The sequence below is a fragment of the Salmo salar genome, chromosome ssa01, assembly GCF_905237065.1.
Source record: "Salmo salar chromosome ssa01, Ssal_v3.1, whole genome shotgun sequence".
In the NCBI taxonomy this organism is placed as follows: domain Eukaryota; kingdom Metazoa; phylum Chordata; class Actinopteri; order Salmoniformes; family Salmonidae; genus Salmo; species Salmo salar.
This window is the reverse complement of record NC_059442.1, coordinates 96,129,377-96,154,818: the sequence shown is the minus strand read 5'-3', so window position 1 is coordinate 96,154,818 and position 25,442 is coordinate 96,129,377. Positions and strand designations below refer to the sequence as shown.

The window sequence follows — 25,442 nt, the reverse complement described above, 5'->3', positions numbered from 1 at the left end:
AGGCTCTATTCTTGGGTTTATGGTTGATATACAGTGGATGTACAAATTTACAGTATCAGTAAGAATATACACTCAGTGGCCAGTTTATTAGGTACATCCATCTAGTACCGGGTCGGACCCCCCTTTGCCTCCAGAACAGTCAATTCTTCGGGGCATGGAAACGTTGCTTGGGAAACATTCCACACACCATTACACCACCTCCACCAGCCTTACCGTTGACACCATGCAGGATGGGGCCATGGACTCATGCTGCTTACACCAAATCCTGACTCTGCCATCAGCATGACGTAACAGGAACCAGGATTCGTCAGACCAGGTGTCGGACCAAATGTTTTTGACTCCTCAACTGTCCAGTGTTGGTGATCATATGCTCACTGGAGCCAGTTCTTGTTTTTAGCTAATAGGAGTGGAATCTGGCGTGGTTGTCTGCTGCAATAGACCATCCATGGCAAGGATCGACGAGTTGTGCACTCCGAGATGCCGTTCTGCACACCACTGTTGTACTGTGCCGTTATTTGCCTGTTTGTGGTCCGCCTGTTAGCTTGCATTCTAACGTTCAATTGAGCAGTAACTGAATGCCTCGATGCCCGTCTGCCTGCTTTATATAGCAAGCCACCGCCATGTGACTCAAATGTCTGTAGGTGTGAACCATTTTCGTGAACAGGGTGGTATACCTAATAAACTGTAGCATAGAGTGCATAGTCTCAATGGGCCAGATGGCCGGTTGGTGAGGGCCACCGCCCGGGGGAAGAAACTGTCCGGTTGGTGATGTGATGTTGTCCTCCCACTTGAGACTGTGGGAGATGATGGTCCCCAGGAATTTGAATGATTCAGCCGTGCTAACACTTGAGCCATCAATCTCAAGGGGGAGAGATGGTTAGTGGCGTTTTCTGAAGTCAACTACCATCGCCACGCTTTTGTCTGTGTTTTAGGTTATTGTGACTGCACCAGGCCACTACCCACTGGGCAAAAACTGGTTGAATCAATGTTGTTTCCATGTCATAAAAAAAATACAAATCAATTTGATGATTCCCACGGGGGGCCAGTACAAAATAAAAATGTGTGAAATGTATGCATTCACTACTGTAAGTCGCTCTGGATAAGAGTGTCTGCTAAATGACTAAAATGTAAAAATGTAAATGTAAATGATGAATCAATGTGGAAAACTGATTGGATTACAAAAAAGTAATCAACGTAAGAAAATGTAGTCTTTTTTTCACCCAACTTTTAACCTAATCCAATGACAAGGTGACATTTTTTGTTGATTTCGCGTTGAATTCACGTTAGTGAATCAACCAAATTTAACTGACGTCTGTGCCCAGTGGATAGCCGGTCGACCTCTCCACGGTACATGGACTCATTGCCGTCGGTGATGAGACCGACCAGAGTGGTGTCATCTGCAAACTTGAGTAGTTTGACAGATGCGTTGTTGGAGGTGCGGATTACCATGCATTGGAAACTACAGTATGTCAATGTCGATGAGTGGGCTTTTCCAAACGGTTATATTTGTCGGCTTGCATAAGCGGGAATGTTCATCTGACACGTTCGAGACAAGACAAGACTTTCTATCCACTATAGTGTAGCACATGACAGTAATGAACCCTTCCCTCAAGCCCCAAAAGATTGATTCTTGTTTGGATTACATTATGGTTACTGTCATGTTGAATAGAAGTTGATTGCAGCCCTAGGGTTGACAGCACAATCCAAATAACAAAGACTGGAAAGAAATGCTACACGTTCTGCTTTTTTACTGTACAAAATAACTCAGTGCACAAAAGAGCTCCATACTGTCAAAGTATTGTAATTCCCTTTTTAGAAATCATAGTCGTTTACACAGTAAGACTCAATTTACAAGTAATGTGTGATTGTTATTTTCATTTGACAGCATCAATCTGAGAGGCAGGTTTTAATGAGCGAGTGATGCTTTGACTGCAGCTCCGTCATCTGTCTGTCTCTCTCCCTGTCACCAGGCCCTACCCAGAGAATGCCAGCCACAGCCACTTGCATGGACTTCTTCCAGCTCTTTGTGCCCGACAACGCCATCCAGAACATGGTGACGCAGACCAACATGTACGCCAAGAAGTACCAGGAGCGCTTCGGCAGCGACGAGGGCTGGCGAAACGTGACTGCGGCCGAGATGAAGGCCTTCTTGGGCTTCGTGACTTCCACCAGCGTTCACCGCTGTGAGTCAGTGCTCAGCATCTGGAGCAGTGGCTTCTTTAGCAACCGCAGCATCGCACTCAAGATGAGCCAGGCGCGCTTCGAGAAGATCCTCAAGTACTTCCACATCGTGGCCTTCCGTTCCAGCCACGGCAGCCATGGCCTCTACAAGATCCAGCCCTTCCTGGACTCACTGCAGCAGTCGTTTGGCTGCAGCACCTTCCGCCCCTCACAGACTCAGGTATGGCAGTAGGCTGCTGTGTGTACTGTTCAGCTTTGGACATGTTTAGTACAGATGACAGGGCTGGGGTCAATTCGAGTGAACTTGAATTTTATTTCAAGTTTTTCATATATTTAAAAAAATTATAATTAAAATCACTTCCTGAAGCGACTGCCTTCAATTCAAATGTGTTGACATCTGTGCCCAGCGGGCAGCTTGGTGTGTTCGGCTCTGGGTACTTTTAGAACAGACTCAAAATACATCACAGTGGTCAGATAGGTAGGTTGTCATTTGGACAAACATTCCTGGAACAATGGTACGTTGAGTCCATGTTTGTTCTAGTTTAGAACAGACTCATAGTTAACTTCTTTGGGAGCTGAATATTTATCTGTGAAGAGTAAACTTGTTTTCTGTCTAATTAAACTCTATTCAAATGTTAATCTAATATCTGGCAGCAGCTGAATAACGTGTATTTGGGTCGTTTAATTAAGAGGGATTGGTTAAGATTAAGTTCAGAAACGAGCCAATGCACACTGAATATCCTTGCTGCAATTGGAATTGATTGACATGAGCCAATTTGCAACCCCCCATGGGGATTCCACCAACTCTTTCAGAATCTTGGCAATGTGAACTTTTCTGAAAGGAGGACAACCTGTCTTCTCTTTCCATGCTAGGAAGAAGTGGAGGATACAAAGTGGGCTGTGAGGATGCGAAGTCGAAATGTTGTTGCCTTCACAGAAATAATTACGTATGACTGCCTCTGTGTTCCACGTTAGAAGGTTATGCTGTATTTTGGTATCAAAGAGCGGGTCAGATTAGTGATCCATAGTGACTTCAGACTGCAGTTTCTGAGCCCAAATAGTATTTCTAACTGATTTAGAATGTGTCTGTCATAAACTTCGTCGTCTGAAGAGGAGAAATCGTCGGACCAATATGCAGCGGTTATATTGCTCATCTTTTTTTTATTAGAAAGGAAAAAAACTTATACAAAACAAACGACGAAAACAGTCCCGTAAGGTGCTCAGGCTATACAAGGTAACAACCACCCACAAACACAAGTGAAAACACACACAACTAAATATGGCCTCCAATCAGAGATAACAACAAACAGCTGCCTCTGATTGGAGGTCATTGACAAAACTAACATAGACATAGAAAAACTAGAAAACCCACATAGAAATAGAAAACATAGAACATCAACCAAAAACCCCGAAACACACTAAACAAACACCACCTGCCACGCCCTGACCAAACTATAATAACAAACAACCCCTTTTACTGGTCAGGACGTGACAGTGTCTCTAAGCCTACTAGTTACTGCACAGGGTATTTGCACATCAATGAATGTCTAACATAGCCATGTCAGGGATTTCTCCACCTGTCCTCTGTTCTATTTCAGTTTTAAGTTACTACTTTGACACAGACATACCCAACTTTGTAAAATAGCCAACCAATATAACACCCAATATAACAACCAGTATCACAACAAATATACCAATATTACGACCAATAAAACAACCAATATAACAAGCACTATCACATCCAGTATCACAACACATATAGCAATATAACGACCAATATACAGTTGAAGTCGGAAATTTACATACACTTTGGTTGGACTCATTAAAATTCACTCATTAAAACTCGATTTTCAACCACTCCACAAATTTCTTGTTAACAAAACTATAGTTTTGGCAAGTCGGTTAGGACATCTACTTTGTGCATGACACAAGTCATTTTTCCAACAATTGTTTACAGACAGATTATTTCACTTATAATTCACTGTATCACAATTCCAGTGGGTCAGAAGTTTAAATACACTAAGTTGACTGTGCCTTTAAACAGCTTGGAAAATTCCATAAAATGCTTTAGAAGCTTCTGATAGGCTAATTGACATCATTTGAGTCAATTGAAGGTGTACCTGTGGATGTATTTCAAGACCTACCTTCAAACTCAGTGCCTCTTTGCTTGGCATCATGGGAAAATCAAAAGAAATCAGCCAAGACCTCAGAATTTTATTTTAGACCTCCACAAGTCTGGTTCATCCTTGGGAGCAATTTCCAAATGCCTGAAGGTACCACGTTCATCTGTAGAATCAATAGTACGCAAGTATAAACACCATGGGACCACGCAGCCGTCATACCACTCAGGAAGGAGATGCGTTCTGTCTCCTAGAGATGAACGTACTTTGGTGCGAAAAGTGCAAATCAATCCCAGAACAACAGCAAAGGCCCTTGTGAAGCTGCTGGAGGAAACAGGTACAAAAGTATCTATATCCACAGTAAAACGAGTCCTATAATCGACATAACCTGAAAGGCCGCTCAGCAAGGAAGAAGCTACTGCTCCAAAACCGCCATAAAAAAATCCAGACTACGGTTTGCAACTGCACATGGGGACAAAGATCATACTTTTTGGAGAAATGTCCTCTGGTCTGATGAAACAAAAATAGAACTGTTTGGCCATAATGACCATCGTTATGTTTGGAGGAAAAAGGGGGACGCTTGCAAGCCGAAGAACACCATCCCAACCGTGAAGTACGGGTGCGGCAGCATCATGTTGTGGGGGTGCTTTGCTGCAGGAGGGACTGGTGCACTTCACAAAATAGATGGCATCGTGAGGACGGAGAATTATATGGATATATTGAAGCAACATCTCAAGACATCAGTCAGGAAGTTAAAGCTTGGTCGCAAATGGGTCTTCCAAATGGACAATGACCCCAAGCATACTTCCAAAGTTGTGGCAAAATGGCTTAAGGACAACAAAGTCAAGGTATTGGATCTGCCATCACAAAGCCCTGACCTCAATCCTATAGAAAATGTGTTGGCAGAACTGAAAAAGCGTGTGCGAGGAAGGAGGCCTACACACCTGACTCAGTTACACCAGCTCTGTCAGGAGGAATGGGCCAAAATTCACCCAACTTATTGTGGGAAGCTTGACCCAAGTTAAGAAATTTAAAGGCAATGCTACCAAATACTAATTGAGTGTATGTAAACTTCTGACCCACTGGGAATGTGATGAAAGAAATAAAAGCTGAAATAAATCATTCTCTCTACTATTATTCTGACATTTCACATTCTTAAAATAAAGTGGTGATCCTAACTGACCTAAAACAGGAAATTCATACTAGGATTAAGTGCCAGGACTACCAATATTACAACCAATATAACAAACAATATAACTACCAATATAACAACAATATTACAACCAATACAGCAATCAATATAACAATATAACAACCAATAACTACCAATACAGCAACCAATATAACAACCAATATAACACTGTTACAACCAATATAACAATATTACAACCAATATAACAACTAATACAGCAACCAATATAACATATAACAACCAATGTAACAACCAATACAACAACCAATATAACGTATAACTACCAATACAGCAACCAATATAACAACTAATACAGCAACCAATATAACAACCAATATAACACTATTACAACCAATATAACAATATTACAACCAATATAACAACTAATACAGCAACCAATATAACAATCAATGTAACAACCAATGTAACAACCAATACAACAACCAATATAACAATATTACAACCAATATAACAACTAATACAGCAACCAATATAACATATAACTACCAATACAACAAGCAATAACAATATTACAACAAATATAACACTATAACAAGCAATATAACAACTAATATAACAACCAATATAACAAGATAATGACCAATATCACAGCCAATATAACAACCAATACAACTTATAGCAACCAATGTAACAATATTACAACATATAACAATACTACAAGCAATACAACAAGACTACAACCAATACAACAAGATAACGACCAATATCACAATACTACAACCAATATCACAACTAATATAACAACCAATATAACAACCAATATAAAAAATATTACAACCAGTATAACAACCAATATAACAACGTCACAACCAACATAACAACCAATATCACTACCAATATTACAACCAATATAACTGTCACGGTTGTCGTAGGGTAAAGACCAAGACGCAGCGGGAAAATATATACTCATCTTCTTTTTATTTGGTGAAGAAGGAAAACACAAACGTATACAAAACACAAACAAACTGGACAGTCTTGTCAGGCACACAGCTAAACAAGCACAATCTCCCATAAACTAACAGGTGAAAACAGGCGACCTAAGTATGACTCTCAATCAGCAACAACGATGTACAGCTGTTCCTGATTGAGAGCCACACCAGGCCAACACAGAAATACAACACTAGACCAGCCCCCTAGAAATACAATACAAGAACATACCCAACAACCCGGAACACCTAAATCAAACACCCCATCTTACATAAATACATATCTAATAAACCCCAAACCACTTAAATCAAATACCCTTTCTACATAGATACACCACTAAACCCAGAAACACTCTACACAAAATAACCCTCTATATAAACACATAACCAAAAACATGTACAACAAATACCCTCTGCCACGTCCTGACCAAACTACAATTGTCACGGCTTTCTTCGTCGGAGGACGATATAGCGAAATCGTCGTCCGAAAAGGTGGACCAATATGCAGCAGAGTTGGTGTTCATTTTCTTAATTTATTAACAAACGTTGAACACGAAAAAAACAAGAAAACAATAAGCACGACAAATGACAGTTTTGCAGGCTAACAAAACACGCAATGCAAAAACAATCTCCCACAAATACAAGACAAACACACCCAACTAATATCGGACTTCCAATCAAAGGCAACACCAAACAGCTGCCTTCAATTGGAAGTCCACCCCAATTAACTCAACATAGAAACACACTCACTAGACTACACATAGAAATACATAAACATAGACCATAACTCAAAACCCGGAAATAATAAATCAAACACCCTCCTAACTAACACACCACCCTGAACCACATAAAACAAATTCTCTCTGCCACGTCCTGACCAAACTACAATAACAATTAACCCTTATACTGGCCAGGACGTGACAACAATAACAAATAGGCCCTTTACTGGTCAGGATGTGACAATAACAGCCAATGCAACAACCAATTTAACAATATTACAACCAATACAACAACTAATATAACCAATACAACAATATTACAACCAATACAACAACTAATATAACCAATACAACAATATTACAACCAATACAACAACTAATATAACCAATACAACAATATTACAACCAATACAACAACTAATATAACCAATACAACAATATTACAACCAATACAACAACTAATATAACCAATACAACAATATTACAACCAATACAACAACTAATATAACCAATACAACAATATTACAACCAATACAACAACTAATATAACCAATACAACAATATTACAACCAATACAACAACTAATATAACCAATACAACAATATTACAACCAATTTAACAATCAATATAACAATATAACAACTAATATAACTAATACAACTCATACAGTGGGGGAAAAAAGTATCTGATCCCCTGCTGATTTTGTATGTTTGCCCACTGACAAAGAAATTATCAGTCTATAATTTTAATGGTAGGTTTATTTGAACAGTGAGAGACAGAATACAACAAAAAAAATCCAGAAAAACGCATGTCAAAAATGTTAGAAATTTATTTGCATTTTAATGAGGGAAATAAGTATTTGACCCCTCTGCAAAACATGACTTAGTACTTGGTGGCAAAACCCTTGTTGGCAATCACAGAAGTCAGACGTTTCTTGTAGTTGGCCAGCAGGTTTGCACACATCTCAGGAGGGATTTTGTCCCACTCCTCTTTGCAGATCTTCTCCAAGTCATTAAGGTTTCGAGGCTGACGTTTGGCAACTCGAACCTTCAGCTCCCTCCACATATTTTCTATGGGATTAAGGTCTGGAGACTGGCTAGGCCACTCCAGGACCTTAAGGTGCTTCTTCTTGAGACACTCCTTTGTTGCCTTGGCCGTGTGTTTTGGGTCATTGTCATGTTGGAATACCCATCCACGACCCATTTTCAATGCCCTGGCTGAGGGAAGGAGGTTCTCACCCAAGATTTGACGGTACATGGCCCCGTCCATCGTCCCTTTGATGCGGTGAAGTTGTCCTGTCCCCTTAGCAGAAAAACACCCCCAAAGCATAATGTTTCCACCTCCATGTTTGACGGTGGGGATGGTGTTCTTGGGGTCATAGGCAGCATTCCTCCTCCTCCAAACACGGCGAGTTGAGTTGATGCCAAAGAGCTCCATTTTGGTCTCATCTGACCACAACACTTTCACCCAGTTGTCCTCTGAATCATTCAGATGTTCATTGGCAAACTTCAGACAGGCATGTATATGTGCTATCTTGAGCAGGGGGACCTTGCGGGCGCTGCAGGATTTCAGTCCTTCACGGCGTAGTGTGTTACCAATTGTTTTCTTGGTGACTATGGTCCCAGCTGCCTTGAGATCATTGACAAGATCCTTGACAAGTTCTGGGCTGATTCCTCACCGTTCTCATGATCATTGCAACTCCACGAGGTGAGATCTTGCATGGAGCCCCAGGCCGAGGGAGATTCACAGTTCTTTTGTGTTTCTTCCATTTGCGAATAATCGCACCAACTGTTGTCACCTTCTCACCGAGCTGCTTGGCGATGGTCTTGTAGCCCATTCCAGCCTTGTGTAGGTCTACAATCTTGTCCCTGACATCCTTGGAGAGCTCTTTGGTCTTGGCCATGGTGGAGAGTTTGGAATCTGATTGATTGATTGCTTCTGTGGACAGGTGTCTTTTATACAGGTAACAAGGTGAGATTAGGAGCACTCCCTTTAAGAGTGTGCTCCTAATCTCAGCTCGTTACGTGTATAAAAGACACCTGGGAGCCAGAAATCTTTCTGATTGAGAGGGGGTCAAATACTTATTTCCCTCATTAAAATGCAAATCAATTTATAACATTTTTGACATGCGTTTTTCTAGATTTTTGTTGTTATTCTGTCTCTCACTGTTCAAATAAACCTACCATTAAAATTATAGATTGATCATTTCTTTGTCAGTGGACAAACGTACAAAATCAGCAGGGGATCAAATACTTTTTCCCCTCGCTGTATAACCAATATAACAACTAATATAACAGTATCACAACCAATATCACAACCAATATAACAATATACTGTGCATTCGGAAAGTATTCAGACCCCTTGACTCTTTCCACATTTTGTTATGTTACAGCCTTATTCTAAAATGGATTACATTGTTTTTTCCCGCATGAATCTGCACACAATACCCGTAATGACAAAGCAAAAACAGATGTTTTGATTTGTTTTCAAAACCCCACCCCCCACAAAAATGGAAATATCACATTTACAGAAGTATTCAGACCCTTTACTCAGTACTTTGTTGTAGCAGCTTTGGCAGCGATTACAGCTTCGAGTCTTCTTGGGCACACCTGTATTTGTGGAGTTTCTCCCATTCTTCTCTGCAGATCCTCTCAAGCTCTGTCAGGTTGGATGGGGAGTGTTGCTGCCCAGCTATTTTCAGGTCTCTCCAGAGATGTTCAATCAGGTTCAAGTCCAGGCTCTGGCTGGGCCACTCAAGGACATTCAGAGACTTGTCCCGAAGCCACTCCTGTGTTGTCTTGGCTGTGTGGTTAGGGTCATTGTCCTGTTGGAAAGTGAACCTTCGCCCCATTCTGAGGTCCTAAGCGCTCTGGAGCAGGTTTTCATCAATGATCTCACTGTACTTTGCTCCGTTCCTCCTTGCCTTGATCCTGACTAGTCTCCCAGTCTCTGCCGCTGAAAAACATCCCCACAGCATGATGCTGCCACCACAACGCTTCATCGTAGGGATGGTGCCAGGTTTCTTCCAGACGTGATGCTTGGCATTCAGGCCAAAGAGTTCAATCTTGGTCTCATCAGACCAGAGAATCTTGTTTCTCATGGTCTGACTCCTATAGGTGCCTTCTGGCAAACTCCAAGTGGACTATCGTGTGCCTTTTACTGAGGAGTGGCTTCCGTCCGGCCATTCTTCCATAAAGACTTGATTAATGGAGTGCTGCAGAGATGGTTGTCCTTCTGGAAGGTTCTCCCATCTCCATAGAGGAACTCTGGAGCTCTATCAGAGCGACAATCACCTCCCTGACCAAGGCCCTTCTCCCCCGATTGCTCAGTTTGGCTGGGCGGCCAGCACTAGGAAGAGTCTTGGTGGTTCCAAACTTCTTCCATTTAAGAATGATGGAGGCCACTGTGTTCTTGGGGACCTTCAATGCTGCAGACATTTTTACGTACCCTTCCCCAGATCTGTGACCTCGACACAATTCCTTCCACCTCATGGCTAGATTTTTGCTCAGAAACGGACTGTCACCTGTGGGACCTTATATTGACAGGTGTGTGCCTTACCAAATCATGTCCAATAAATTGAATTTACCACTGGTGGACTCTAATCAAGTGGTAGAAACATCACAAGGATGATCAATGGAAACAGGATGCATCCAAGCTCAATTTCGAGTCTCATAGCAAAGGGTCTGAATACTTATGTAAATAAGGTATTTCTGTTATTTATTTTTTATGCATTTGCAAAAATTTTAAAACTGTTTTCGCACTGTCATTTTTGGGTATTCTGTGTAGATTGCTGTGATTTTTTGGGGGGATTTTTTTTACCCATTTTAGAATAAGGCTGTAATGTAACAAAATATGGAAAATGTAAAGGGGTCTGAATACTTCCCGAAGGCACTGTAACAACCAATATAAGAACCAATATAACAATATAACTGCCAATATAACAATCAAAATATCAGCCAATATAACAACCAATATAACATTTTAGTAAGGCAATAATAAGGCTGCATTGTCTTATTTGAAATGCCTGTTCAAATGTTCTAAATTGAATAACTCTGGGATGTGCCCAATGTGTCAGTCAAGGTGTAGTGTACTCTGAACTATATACATAGTGTACAGGAGGCTGACAGTTTGCCTCAGCGTGTTCCCTGGTGACCATCAGGCGTTCCGCATTGCATGTAAATTCCCTGTCAGACATGGCGGATCATATCGGCGCGCTGCTGCCTCCCAGAGCTGACAGGGGAGGAAAGGAGTGTTGAGTGGGCACCTTCCTTCTCCTCCACTCCACTCCCCTCCCCTCAACTTCAATCCCCTCTGTTCTGCTCCCCTCCACTCCACTCTCCTCCTCTCCACTCTACTCTGATCCCCTCCGCTCCCCTCCACTCCACTCCTAGGAATCTAGATGGAAATGAGGCAGACCCACTCAGTCAGAGCTGAGGGAAAGGGAATCCAGCTTCACACCACATCCTCTGGCCCAGAAGTCAGGGCCCCCAAGGCTGGTGTCTGGACACAGCATAGCACATCTGGTTTCCTTGTTCTCTCTCTCTCTCCCCCTCTCTCTCTGTCTGCCTCTCTCTCTCTCTCTCTCTCTCTCTCTCTCTCTCTCTCTCTCTCTCTCTCTCTCTCTCTCTCTCTCTCTCTCTCTCTCTCTCTCTCTCTCTCTCTCTCTCTCTCTCTCTCTCTCTCTCTCTCTCTCTCTCTCTCTCTCTATATATATATATATATATATATATATATATATATATATATATATATATATATGTATGTATGTTTTGTAAAAACCAGCAGGCATTGTTCAAAACCCTCATCATTTCCCAATGCAAATACTTTCACCCAGACATTCACTTTATTATCTGCACTTACTGCTGAGTTCCAGGGACATTTCTATCACTGACTCCAGTAGCTGTAGAGGTATGAGGTGAAATATGCCCTCCATAGCTCCACAGTAGGGGGTTGGTGATATCCTGTCTCTGATTGGGCTGCCTCTGTCTGGGGCTCTGATCAGCACAGCCTGGGGATGGATGTTCTGTCTGAATAATGAATGCCTTTTCCCTGGCTGTGGCCAAGAAAAAGTGTCTACCAGAATGTTCCATGTACTGTTTTTTTCTGTCTGTGAAGCCTACCTCCTTCCGCCTCTGCCTGTTATAATGAGAATAACAGAAGCCTTTACAGAAATGTTTTTTCTTCCCCCTTTTAGACAGCTCATTAAGTGAAGTTTCTACTTTAAGACGAAAGGAAAGGTGCATGTCAAAGCCTTCCAGTGCATCTCTGGCATAGCAGGGGTTCTTTGGAAACTACATTCAAATTGCTGAGCTTTGTGACACTAACAATTCTGCTTGGCTAGCTGTCCAATGCTACTCTCTCTCATTAACGTACACAACACAAACACCTCTGTTTAGAGATATAGCACGTCTGGCAAATAGAAGGTGTACCTTTTGGTTCCGTCTCTGTCTTCTCAGACACTGTCTCTCTCTCTCAGGTAGATCATGGTTCTCAGAATGCCACCTATCTTAGCTAATGCAGCAGCTGGCAGACAGATAGAATTCATCTTTGTCATGGCCTCCACGGAGATGAAGTCATTGGGGTTGAGAAATGGGTTTGATTCACATCCATCCTCCACAGGCCAAAGACTAACCGAGCATTAATAGATGGTAGTAATATCAGCAGAGCACAGGGTCTAAAGGACAGGTCTATAGCCACACTGTCATATTTCAGGCAGCAGTGACAAGTCAGACAATACACACATTTGTGACTGATTTCACCCATGTAGGAATAACTGAATAATTGAGAAAATCCTTTTGCTGCTCAAGATGTGTTTAATGAGGGAGACCTGTGGATAACTATCAACAGCTGCTGTTTGTTTCCAACTGAATAATTAATGTCTCAAACACAGTGCTTATAACAGATTCCTCTGGTCAACTGTCACCGTGTCTCTGTGTCTTATTGACCTATTTGACTCCATGTAAAGGATCCAGGTGTTTCTATCACCAACGGGACATTGCATCATCAAAACAAATCAACATATTAGGCTAAAAACAACCTGGAACAACCGGTCACATCATGTCTTCTCTACATGTCTGAAATACCTGCTCCCTGATCCGTTCAGGCTGTCCTGCAGACCTAGAATACATTTTGAGGTACTTCCTCTCAGTCAGGCAGCCTGCCGTGTGTCTGTTTGGCTCCCCAGTGGTAGGAGGTGTGAGTTAACAGAGAGGTAGCAGGCAGAACGTCTACAGTACTCAATATGGCTTGCCTGTTCTGTTCTGGGCAAAACAAACACCACCTGTGCCTCGTTGTGGCTCCTTGGTCAGGTGCAAAATCACTGTGGCAACGCATGCTGGGGCCGTCCAGCCAACTTGACATTCTGCAGACTAGAAAGCCAGACAGATAGAGGGGTTAGACACACTGTTTGATTAACAGTAGGATGTTAAGATGCTCCCTAGGTTTAGTCTGTAGTCCACACATATACAGTACAATCAGTCAGCAACAGCTACCATGCTGCCACCCTCAGGCATTTAATGGTTCAGTACCCCCACATCCCTGGTTATACACCTGCTCTTGGCTGAAGGAGACATCCCTGGTTATACACCTGCTCTTGGCTGAAGGAGACATCCCTGGTTATACACCTGCTCTTGGCTGAAGGAGACATCCCTGGCTATGCACCTGCTCTTGGCTGAAGGAGACATCCCTGGCTATGCACCTGCTCTTGGCTGAAGGAGACATCCCTGGTTATACACCTGCTCTTGGCTGAAGGAGACATCCCTGGCTATGCACCTGCTCTTGGCTGAAGGAAACATCCCTGGTTATGCACCTGCTCTTGGCTGAAGGAGACATCCCTGGTTATATACCTGCTCTTGGCTGAAGGAGACATCCCTGGTTATACACCTGCTCTTGGCTGAAGGAGACATCCCTGGTTATGCACCTGCTCTTGGCTGAAGGAGACATCCCTGGTTATACACCTGCTCTTGGCTGAAGGAGACATCCCTGGCTATGCACCTGCTCTTGGCTGAAGGAGACATCCCTGGTTATGCACCTGCTCTTGGCTGAAGGAGACATCCCTGGTTATGCACCTGCTCTTGGCTGAAGGAGACATCCCTGGTTATACACCTGCTCTTGGCTGAAGGAGACATCCCCTGGTTATGCACCTGCTCTTGGCTGAAGGAGACATCCCTGGTTATACACCTGCTCTTGGCTGAAGGAGACATCCCTGGTTATACACCTGCTCTTGTCTGAAGGAGACATCCCTGGCTATACACCTGCTCTTGGCTGAAGGAGACATCCCTGGCTATACACCTGCTCTTGGCTGAAGGAGACATCCCTGGTTATACACCTGCTCTTGGCTGAAGGAGACATCCCTGGTTATGCACCTGCTCTTGGCTGAAGGAGACATCCCTGGTTATACACCTGCTCTTGGCTGAAGGAGACATCCCTGGTTATACACCTGCTCTTGTCTGAAGGAGACATCCCTGGCTATATACCTGCTCTTGGCTGAAGGAGACATCCCTGGCTATACACCTGCTCTTGGCTGAAGGAGACATCCCTGGTTATACACCTGCTCTTGTCTGAAGGAGACATCCCTGGTTATACACCTGCTCTTGTCTGAAGGAGACATCCCTGGCTATATACCTGCTCTTGGCTGAAGGAGACATCCCTGGTTATACACCTGCTCTTGTCTGAAGGAGACATCCCTGGCTATACACCTGCTCTTGGCTGAAGGAGACATCCCTGGTTATACACCTGCTCTTGGCTGAAGGAGACATCCCTGGTTATACACCTGCTCTTGGCTGAAGGAGACATCCCTGGTTATGCACCTGCTATTGGCTGAAGGAGACATTTACTTTGTCGTTGCATTGTCCAGAAGGAACCTGCAAGTAAGCGTTTCGTTGGACGATGTATACCATGTGTATCCGGGACATACTGTATGACTAATAAACTTGAGGATGCCTTTGAATATGAACTGTACAAACTGCTGGGGGAAAGATTGACATGTTGGTGAGGTGATGCTGTCCCAAAGGTGTTCCATGATGTAATACTGATGCTTTCCCTCTGTCCCAAAGGTGCTCCATGAGCCCCTGATTGACGAGGACCCGGTGTTCATCACCACCTGTACGGAGAGAGAGCTGAGGAAGAGGAAGAAGAGGAAGTTCAGTCTGTGGGTCCGCCAGTGCACATCCACTGGTTTCATCTGTCAGGTACTGTGCGTGTGTGTGTGTGTGTGTGCGTGCGTGTGCGCACATGAAAGAAGAAAATGAGAGAAAGGGAGAAGGCGAGAGCAGTGGAGGAAGAATGAGGGGAGGGAAGGACTGCAGCCTCTTGGATTTCTACTCTTTTATATCTGGGAGCTAGTACTGTACTTAGCCAACTTTGTGACAAAGACTGTCCACCTTCAATTACGCCCAGTACAACCACACAGGGGCTTTCACAAGACTAGCTGCAATTGGTCTAGTCTGTAGAGGACACCAACACTGCAGGACAGGACACTCAGACCATGCCCTTCACCCTCACTCAGACACAGCTGAGAGATCCAGACAAACTGTGATTGGATGACTGATGTGGGACCATCCAGTGCCTCAGTCTCCAGAACCAATGTTTTATTACTGATTCCCAGGAGAAGGCGCCAGTCCACTTAGTATAATTGCTGTCTGTTCTTGGTGGGAGTATGATACGCCAAATGACTGCTGCCCCATGCCTCAAACAGATCCAGGAAGACTTGAGAATGTATGGATATGCATGGGCTGTGTCTCAGTTGGTGGGAAGAAGAATCAATCGATCATGTCCTTTTTTTGTATAGCTCTCTCTTACTTGAAAACTACAGGGTTAGTATTGTCAATAGAAAACTACAGGGTTAGTATTGTCAATAGAAAACTACAGGGTTAGTATTGTCAATAGAAAACTACAGGGTTAGTATTGTCAATAGAAAACTACAGGGTTAGTATTGTCAATAGAAAACTACAGGGTTAGTATTGTCAATAGAAAACTACAGGGTTAGTATTGTCAATAGAAAACTACAGGGTTAGTATTGTCAACTACATTGTGTGATGAGAACTAGCGTATCAATCAACTTGTCTGATTAGAAGTATTTAAATGTAAATGGTAGTCAATGGAGCTAAGCCAGCGACTCAGATTGTAGGAGCCACATCAATGTGGCTAATTGGAACACTAGCCACTACACAGACCATTCCTGAGATCATTATGTATTCATTTATATATGTCAGTGTATGACATTTTACATTTGACATTTTAGTCATTTAGCAGACACTTTTATCCAGAGCCACTTACAGGAGGAGCAATTAGGGTTAAGTGCCTTGCTCAAGGTCATATCGACTGATTTTTTGCCTAGGCGGCTCAAGGGATTCGAACCAGCGACCTTTTGGTTACTGGCCCAATGCGCTTAAACGCTAGGATACCTGATGACATTATGGTGGTATTGACTGTCTCTGTCTCTCTTCCAGATCTATGTGCATCTGAAGGAGGGCCAGGGTCCTGATGGGTTGGCCACCCTGAAGTACAAGCCTCAGCTCCACAGTATGGTGGCCAAACAGCTGTGTCAGAACCTCTCAGGCCGCAACAGCATCATCTTCACCGGGCCCAGCATCACCAGCCTCAACCTGTACCAGGAGTTTGAGAAACAGGGTAGATCTTAACCTTTCATCCCATTTATCTCTTTATTCCTCATTCTTTCCATCCACCTCTTTCCTCTCTTTCGCTTTCTCTCTCTCTCTTTACAGTACTGTAATCTCCTTCCTGCTCATCCTCTGCCGTTTTTAATTACCATAAACGACCTCCGGCTACTGTAACACTGAAATTGAAGACCGTCAATTGAAGTTCACCTTGAGACTTCCCTGAGAACCAAGATGTAAATTGTGTGTATTCTGCTTCCATGCCTACCACCCACTAAGCTGCGTAACTGGCCATACAGTAAACTGTGAAGATGACGTCCATTAAATTCTCCTGATTCTTATTTTGGAAACCGAGAGCACCAGTTCATCCTACTGTTAATGAACAGAGTAAACAGTCTAGTGAGATATCAGTCATTTTCAACTCCTTAAAAATGAGAAATGCCATTGTCTTTCTTTCACCCTTTGTTGAGTAAGACGTGGTAGAGGGAGAGTCTGTCCTCCTCTAGGCTTTATCCTCTGATCTCAATCTCAACACTGACTGGGCACCTGTAAGGCCAGACAAAATTGATTCACTGTTTAACAGATTTTCCCCCCAGAAAAGTGAGGCGAGCAAGCAACAAAGAAAAAAAAACTAAGTTGTTCATTAGGTGGATAAGGAATAACAGTACTTTACAACATTGTCCTAGGCTATATGGACATGATCAATAGGCGAAAAATTCAATTTCAGACATTTTTTTCCGATTATTATTATGAATACACAAATGAACATTAATGAACATTATTCACATAGAATATTGCATTCTATTATACATCCTATCATATTCAAAAATGATTTAAAAAAAATAAAATATGTATGAATGTATTATCAGTTCATTAATCTACTTAATTGTATAGCCTAACACATTCAAGAATGATTGACAAATAATTGTAATCAAATTTAAAATGTTGCATAATAATGAGTTCATTACCTGAATGCATCTCTATAGCCTAGGCGTTAACAAAATATTCATACAAATATGATTAGGTCTCTATTAGACTAGTAGGCCATGTAGAAAGAGGGTCAATCAAGTTAGGTCTGCCAAATTAACTTAGCATTGGAAAAAATACATCAATCCAGCCATAGAGTTTAACCTTTAATCATAAAAAACATTATGTTTATAACATGCACAATTAGAAGCATCAATCTATATAGAATACCCTGACTACACCGCGAGCATTGCAAAATAAATGTAGGAATATAGGTTATTCAATTATTGCACCCACACTGCTCGCGCGTGTCAACGAGCGTCTGCGTTGCCAAGGGCTAAAATAGAAGTCATTCCAATTTCTGACGCAGATCACACTGCAAGTCCTGCCTCTCCCATCTCCTCATTGGTTTATAGAAGCAGGTACCCACGTGCCATCTCCTCATTGGTTATACCCACGTGGGTGATTGAAAGACAAACTGTTTTGCCGGTCGTCGTGGTAATACTATGAACGTTTAGATGTGATCACCATATAACTTCAAAGAGGAAAAAGCCTGGAAGGAGGAGAGATGACTAGAAACGATTCGGTTGGCCGTTTTATGTGTGGATTAATTGTCTGAGTAGAGGACCTTGTGCATTTCAGGTAAAATAACAACTCAATGTTTATATCCCAGGACAAACTAGCTAGCAACAGCAAGCTAGCTAAATAGGACAAATTAGCTAGCAAGTGCAAGCTAACTAGCTAAATTGTCATACATGTTTAATGCTTTTCGACCTGTCCCCAAATTAATGTCATTGGTTCAAAGTTTGTTTTGATATTTTAACCTGCGTGTCGTGATTGTGTTTGGTGTAGGGGGACAAAATAAATGTATGCACGATAGCGCACGATGGCGCACGTACGCAGCCGGTTTGGGTTCCGTGAGAGAGAAATTAAACATCTGCACGTCGCCTGCAGGTGTGAGCGTGTGTTTCACTGTCCAATCCGAGACTTGAACATGATCTGAGCGTGTGATCTGAGGCTGCTTGGTCTCTTGGGCATCAACTTGGGAGAGCCTGAAGGGAGAGCGGACAGTGCATTATAAACAAAGAGCTTCATATATTGGCCCAAAAATAACACATCTGATTTTTTACATTTTTTTTCGGTGTGTGGAGAAAAGTGAGACGGGGCATCTGTTAAACAGTAATTCAACTTTGTCCAGCCTAATCTGGGCCATCTCTCATTACAGCAGGAGGGTGGGTTATAGGAAACAAGAGGGTTATATTCAGCACACATCAGGATCAAAACTCTCACAAGTACGTTACATTGTACACACAGAAGTAGATTTAGCAGTGCGGTGGAACATTTAGGCGAAAATCCTTTTTGTCTGTTGCAACATCCTGAACGTGTCCCAGATGTCTAAAGGTGTGTGTTTGTCCTCTGCCAGAGATCTACTGCTGTGGGCTGCTGAGCACCAGGAAGAGTGACTGCACTGGCCTGCCCCAGTGCATGCTGGTGAATCCTGAGAGCCCACAGCAGAGGGGCCAGTCCCGCAGCATGATGAGAGGCAACACCTCCCTCATCAGCTGGTACAACAAGGGACACTTCCGCTTCCTTACCAACGCCTACTCACCCACCAAGGAAGGTGAGGACTCCCGCTCTGCAACCAGTGTTATATTAACAACACTTTCTTTTTCATACATTTTCATTCAGAAGATGCATTCAGGTGGATGTTTAAACTGTGTTCAATCATGGGTATAGATTTGTGGTGAACTGCCTTCAATTTTAAAGCAAAACGTTTCTCCTTATTTTGATCATGTCGACCTACTGCATCACTAGAATGTTCTGAAATGGAGCATCACTATGAAGCTCTTTAGGGCTGACTGATACAAAATGAGTCACCACCCACCATTGACATGATGTGGATTTCCCAGATAAAAGTCACTTCTAGGTGTTAATGCACTCAGAATCTACCCTGTAGACTGCTGGGGAACCGTCATGGAACACCTCACCATTCTCTCTCCCTGTATGAGGATGGAGTGATGATCAGAGATAATGAGAAAATCCCTGTTGTGTGGCATGTGAGAAGGTCTCTCACCTCAGACACATTTAATCCCATTTGTAAAATAAGAGGTGAGAAAATGCATTATATCTGGATAGATAAACAGCAAGGATCCAGAGTAGATGAGTGGAATCGATGGAGAGTTAATATTTCCACTCCCGAGTGGCGCAGCGGTCTAAGGCACTGCATCTCAGTGTTAGAGGCGTCACTACCGACCCTAGTTCGATTCCAGGCTGTATCACAACCGGACGTGATTGGGAGTTCCATAGGGACAATTGGCCCAGCGTCGTCCGGGTTTGGCCGGTGTAGGCCGCCATTGTAAATAAGAATTTGTTCTTAACTGACTTGCCTAGTTAAATAAAGGTTAAATAAAATAAAAACATGCAAATAAACAAAAGATGCATTATTAGTGTTGTATTCAATGAGGAAAACCCACCCAATCTGAATGAATCCTAGAGAGAATGTAGGTATTTTTCATTGTCCCTTAATCCGGTACAAATGATCTCACTACTGATAATATAAACCCCCAAAATACAGCAAAACACAACCCCCTCCCACCCCAACCTTCTGTTATCCCTCCAATCGTTTCTTATACATACTAGTCATTATTGTCTTTGGATGGTTAAGTGGTGGTCGTAGCATTTCATTAGAGCTACAGAGAAAGCCATTTGACCTTTGAATAAATCTAACACTGTATCATTGGTGAAATGGCTGTGAAGTGAAGTAATCATGTGAACGACTGAAGCTGAGGCAATGGTGAGGGAGAGTCAGAGAAATATTTCCAAATTGAGACCTTACCAAGTCTGCTGCTAAATTATATTCTTCAATTCTGTGAAGAAAAAATCCATTGTGTTTCCTGACTGATATGATCGTTACTCTCTGATCTCGCATTTGTTTTTCAAATGACCCTCCAGTAACTTTCCAATGTGTAGTGTAATTAGCGTACAGATCCATGAGGATCATTTTTATGGAAGCTACAGATGGAGGTTCAGTCAAGGTAACCGTATCAAAGTCCTGCTAATGGTTCAATTGGAATCCAGGGGACTACTAGACTCGTTCCCTCTCAACTACCTCCATAACTACACTCCTCATGTTCATCTATTTTTCATGTGCTGCTTCACCTGCAATCACTTTATTTTAGGTATTGGGTTGATACTTTTTAGAAGGTGTTTCTCCTAGCTACACTAGTAAGCACGCAGTCCTGTTTTTCTTGTTGCAGATCAAGGTATTTTCTGCAGAATATTTTTGTTATTTTGGCGCTATAGTGAGAAACCATCAACATTGGATTTTGTGGCCTGTAGTTTAGTTATGTACGGCATCACTCTTTATCCAGTTACAGATGGGCTATACTTTACTGTTAAGATATTATGCTCCAAATGTCACTTGTATTGTACTTTGTCACAGAGTCTTAACATCTGTTTACATAATACTTCTGTTTTTAACTCCCACTCCCATTAGCCTTCTCTGAGTCATGTGTTGGGTTCCAGCTCCCATTAGCCTTCTCTGAGTCATGTGTTGGGTTCCAGCTCCCATTAGCCTTCTCTGAGTCATGTGTTGGGTTCCAGCTCCCATTAGCCTTCTCTGAGTCATGTGTTGGGTTCCAGCTCCCATTAGCCTTCTCTGAGTCATGTGTTGGGTTCCAGCTCACATTAGCCTTCTCTGAGTCATGTGTTGGGTTCCAGCTCCCATTAGCCTTCTCTGAGTCATGTGTTGGGTTCCAGCTCCCATTAGCCTTCTCTGAGTCATGTGTTGGGTTCCAGCTCCCATTAGCCTTCTCTGAGTCATGTGTTGGGTTCCAGCTCCCATTAGCCTTCTCTGAGTCATGTGTTGGGTTCCAGCTCCCATTAGCCTTCTCTGAGTCATGTGTTGGGTTCCAGCTCCCATTAGCCTTCTCTGAGTCATGTGTTGGGTTCCAGCTCCCATTAGCCTTCTCTGAGTCATGTGTTGGGTTCCAGCTCCCATTAGCCTTCTCTGAGTCATGTGTTGGGTTCCAGCTCCCATTAGCCTTCTCTGAGTCATGTGTTGGGTTCCAGCTCCCATTAGCCTTCTCTGAGTCATGTGTTGGGTTCCAGCTCCCATTAGCCTTCTCTGAGTCATGTGTTGGGTTCCAGCTCCCATTAGCCTTCTCTGAGTCATGTGTTGGGTTCCAGCACCCATTAGCCTTCTCTGAGTCATGTGTTGGGTTCCAGCTCCCATTAGCCTTCTCTGAGTCATGTGTTGGGTTCCAGCTCCCATTAGCCTTCTCTGAGTCATGTGTTGGGTTCCAGCTCCCATTAGCCTTCTCTGAGTCATGTGTTGGGTTCCAGCTCCCATTAGCCTTCTCTGAGTCATGTGTTGGGTTCCAGCTCCCATTAGCCTTCTCTGAGTCATGTGTTGGGTTCCAGCTCCCATTAGCCTTCTCTGAGTCATGTGTTGGGTTCCAGCTCCCATTAGCCTTCTCTGAGTCATGTGTTGGGTTCCAGCTCCCATTAGCCTTCTCTGAGTCATGTGTTGGGTTCCAGCTCCCATTAGCCTTCTCTGAGTCATGTGTTGGGTTCCAGCTCCCATTAGCCTTCTCTGAGTCATGTGTTGGGTTCCAGCTCCCATTAGCCTTCTCTGAGTCATGTGTTGGGTTCCAGCTCCCATTAGCCTTCTCTGAGTCATGTGTTGGGTTCCAGCTCCCATTAGCCTTCTCTGAGTCATGTGTTGGGTTCCAGCTCCCATTAGCCTTCTCTGAGTCATGTGTTGGGTTCCAGCTCCCATTAGCCTTCTCTGAGTCATGTGTTGGGTTCCAGCTCCCATTAGCCTTCTCTGAGTCATGTGTTGGGTTCCAGCTCCCATTAGCCTTCTCTGAGTCATGTGTTGGGTTCCAGGGGTGATCATCAAGAGGAAAAGTGGTGAGATTCCCTGTCCGCTGGCTGTGGAGGCCTTCGCTGCACACCTCAGCTACATCTGCAAGTATGACGACAAGTACAGCAAGTGAGTCACTAATTAGCCCACTAGTTGACATACTGGATCTATTGTACTAATTTGTCACCCAGGGAGAAAGGTGTTTGCCTATATGAATGTTCATCATCATAGCACAGGGCTGTCCAACCCGTCTCCTGAGAAGCTACCCTCCTGCAGGCTTTTGCTCCAACCCTAGCTATAGCACACCTGATTCTACTAGCTGCTAACAAGGACATTGATTAGCTGAATAAGCTGTGTTACGAGGTTGGAGCAAAAACATGCCTACCCAGTAGCTCTCCATGAGTCTGCTGTCCTGGATTGCTGTTGGTCTAGTGAAATTATTTTAATATGGCAAAGTATTATGCTGTTCCAAATTCATGAATATTGCGAGGTCCCTACGGCTTTGTGTGGCTAATTTGAAAGTCTTTCAGACTTCATTGGGACATGACAGTGGTGTCAGCTATAAACCTTCCCCCTGTGCTGCTATACAGAGAGTCAGCCTGACTCCCCCTGTGCTGCTATACAGAGAGTCAGCCTGACTCCCCCTGTGCTGCTATACAGAGAGTCAGCCTGACTCCCCCTGTGCTGCTATACAGAGAGTCAGCCTGACTCCCCCTGTGCTGCTATACAGAGAGTCAGCCTGACTCCCCCTGTGCTGCTATACAGAGTCAGCCTGACTCCCCCTGTGCTGCTATACAGAGAGTCAGCCTGACTCCCCCTGTGCTGCTATACAGAGGGTCAGCCTGACTCCCCCTGTGCTGCTATACAGAGAGTCAGCCTGACTCCCCCTGTGCTGCTATACAGAGTCAGCCTGACTCCCCCTGTGTTGCTATACAGAGAGTCAGCCTGACTCCCCCTGTGCTGCTATACAGAGAGTCAGCCTGACTCCCCCTGTGTTGCTATACAGAGAGTCAGCCTGACTCCCCCTGTGCTGCTATACAGAGAGTCAGCCTGACTCCCCCTGTGCTGCTATACAGAGAGTCAGCCTGACTCCCCCTGTGTTGCTATACAGAGAGTCAGCCTGACTCCCCCTGTGCTGCTATACAGAGAGTCAGCCTGACTCCCCCTGTGTTGCTATACAGAGAGTCAGCCTGACTCCCCCCTGTGCTGCTATACAGAGAGTCAGCCTGACTCCCCCTGTGCTGCTATACAGAGAGTCAGCCTGACTCCCCCTGTGTTGCTATACAGAGAGTCAGCCTGACTCCCCCTGTGCTGCTATACAGAGTCAGCCTGACTCCCCCTGTGTTGCTATACAGAGAGTCAGCCTGACTCCCCCTGTGCTGCTATACAGAGTCAGCCTGACTCCCCTGTGTTGCTATACAGAGAGTCAGCCTGACTCCCCCTGTGCTGCTATACAGAGTCAGCCTGACTCCCCCTGTGTTGCTATACAGAGAGTCAGCCTGACTCCCCCTGTGCTGCTATACAGAGTCAGCCTGACTCCCCCTGTGTTGCTATACAGAGAGTCAGCCTGACTCCCCCTGTGCTGCTATACAGAGGGTCAGCCTGACTCCCCCTGTGCTCCAGATTCGATCTTCCAACACCTGGAGAAGGAAATGTTTCAGGAATCGCATTAATATGATATAGAAATCTTCTGATATGCACAGCATGGTGCATTTCTATGTCCCAAATGGAGAACAGCACCAAGTGATGTTAACGTCGGTCAAAGACAGAAGCCTTCAATTAAGGGGACAAGAGGAGTGATAGATGGCATATTGCTCAACACACACACACACACACACACACACACACACACACACACACACACACACACACACACACACACACACACACACACACACACACACACACACACACACACACACACACCAGGGAGAATGTCACTTTACTTCTCTCCCTCTCTAACCTCTCTCTGCCTCCAATTAGTTTGGAGATTGGACAGTAATTAGATGTTGTTCTGTACCTCAGAGGACAACACTTGTGGGCGTGCAGAACTGCAGATTACATCTGGAGAGCCAGAAACCAGAACTTTAGCTGAATATCGCTCCTCCTCACCACTAACCAATGCCTCACACCTAGTCATGGAGACAAGATATCCTCCCAACTGTCTATGTGCCCTTCCGTCCGTTGTCATTTCAGATTATCAATTGGATGTGATGGACATCTGACATATTATAAAATGACCAATTTGTCAAGATCCCAGTTAGCCACTCAGGGTTGGTCTTTTCTCTCAGGTATTTCATCTTCCACAAGCCCAACAAGACGTGGCAGCAGGTGTTCTGGCTGACCATCAGCATCGCCATAAACAACGCCTATATCCTGTACAAGATGTCCGATGCCTACCACGTCAAGCGCTACAGCCGAGCGCAGTTTGGAGAGAGACTGGTGAGGGAGCTGCTGAACTTAGACGACTGTACCCCCACCCAGTGAGGAGACCACGTCATCTTTATAATATACACACACACACTGTACCCACACACTGTACCCACACACACACACACTGTACCCACACCCACACACTGTACCCACACACACACTGTACCCACACACTGTACCCACACACACATACTGTACCCACACACTGTACCCACACACTGTACCCACACACCCACACACTGTACCCACACACACACATACTGTACCCACACACTGTACCCACACACCCACATACTGTACCCACACACCCACATACTGTACACACACACTGTACCCACACACTGTACCCACACACACACACACTGTACCCACACACTGTACCCACACACACACATACTGT

General features: G+C 43.9%; 1 protein-coding gene across 1 annotated transcript in view; it reads left to right on the top strand.

Annotated features, from left to right (window-relative positions):
- The window catches only part of pgbd5 (piggyBac transposable element derived 5), a 29,569-nt gene extending 4,350 nt beyond the window's left edge, over positions 1-25,219 (top strand). Inside the window, exons 2-7 of the mRNA XM_014210272.2 lie at positions 1,971-2,401; positions 15,214-15,348; positions 16,609-16,789; positions 19,166-19,363; positions 22,633-22,738; positions 24,901-25,219. Coding sequence (XP_014065747.2) covers positions 1,971-2,401; positions 15,214-15,348; positions 16,609-16,789; positions 19,166-19,363; positions 22,633-22,738; positions 24,901-25,096 — 1,247 coding nt within the window. The 3' untranslated portion in view covers positions 25,097-25,219. The remainder of the gene's footprint in view (positions 1-1,970; positions 2,402-15,213; positions 15,349-16,608; positions 16,790-19,165; positions 19,364-22,632; positions 22,739-24,900) is intronic.
- The last annotated feature ends 223 nt before the right edge of the window (positions 25,220-25,442 follow it).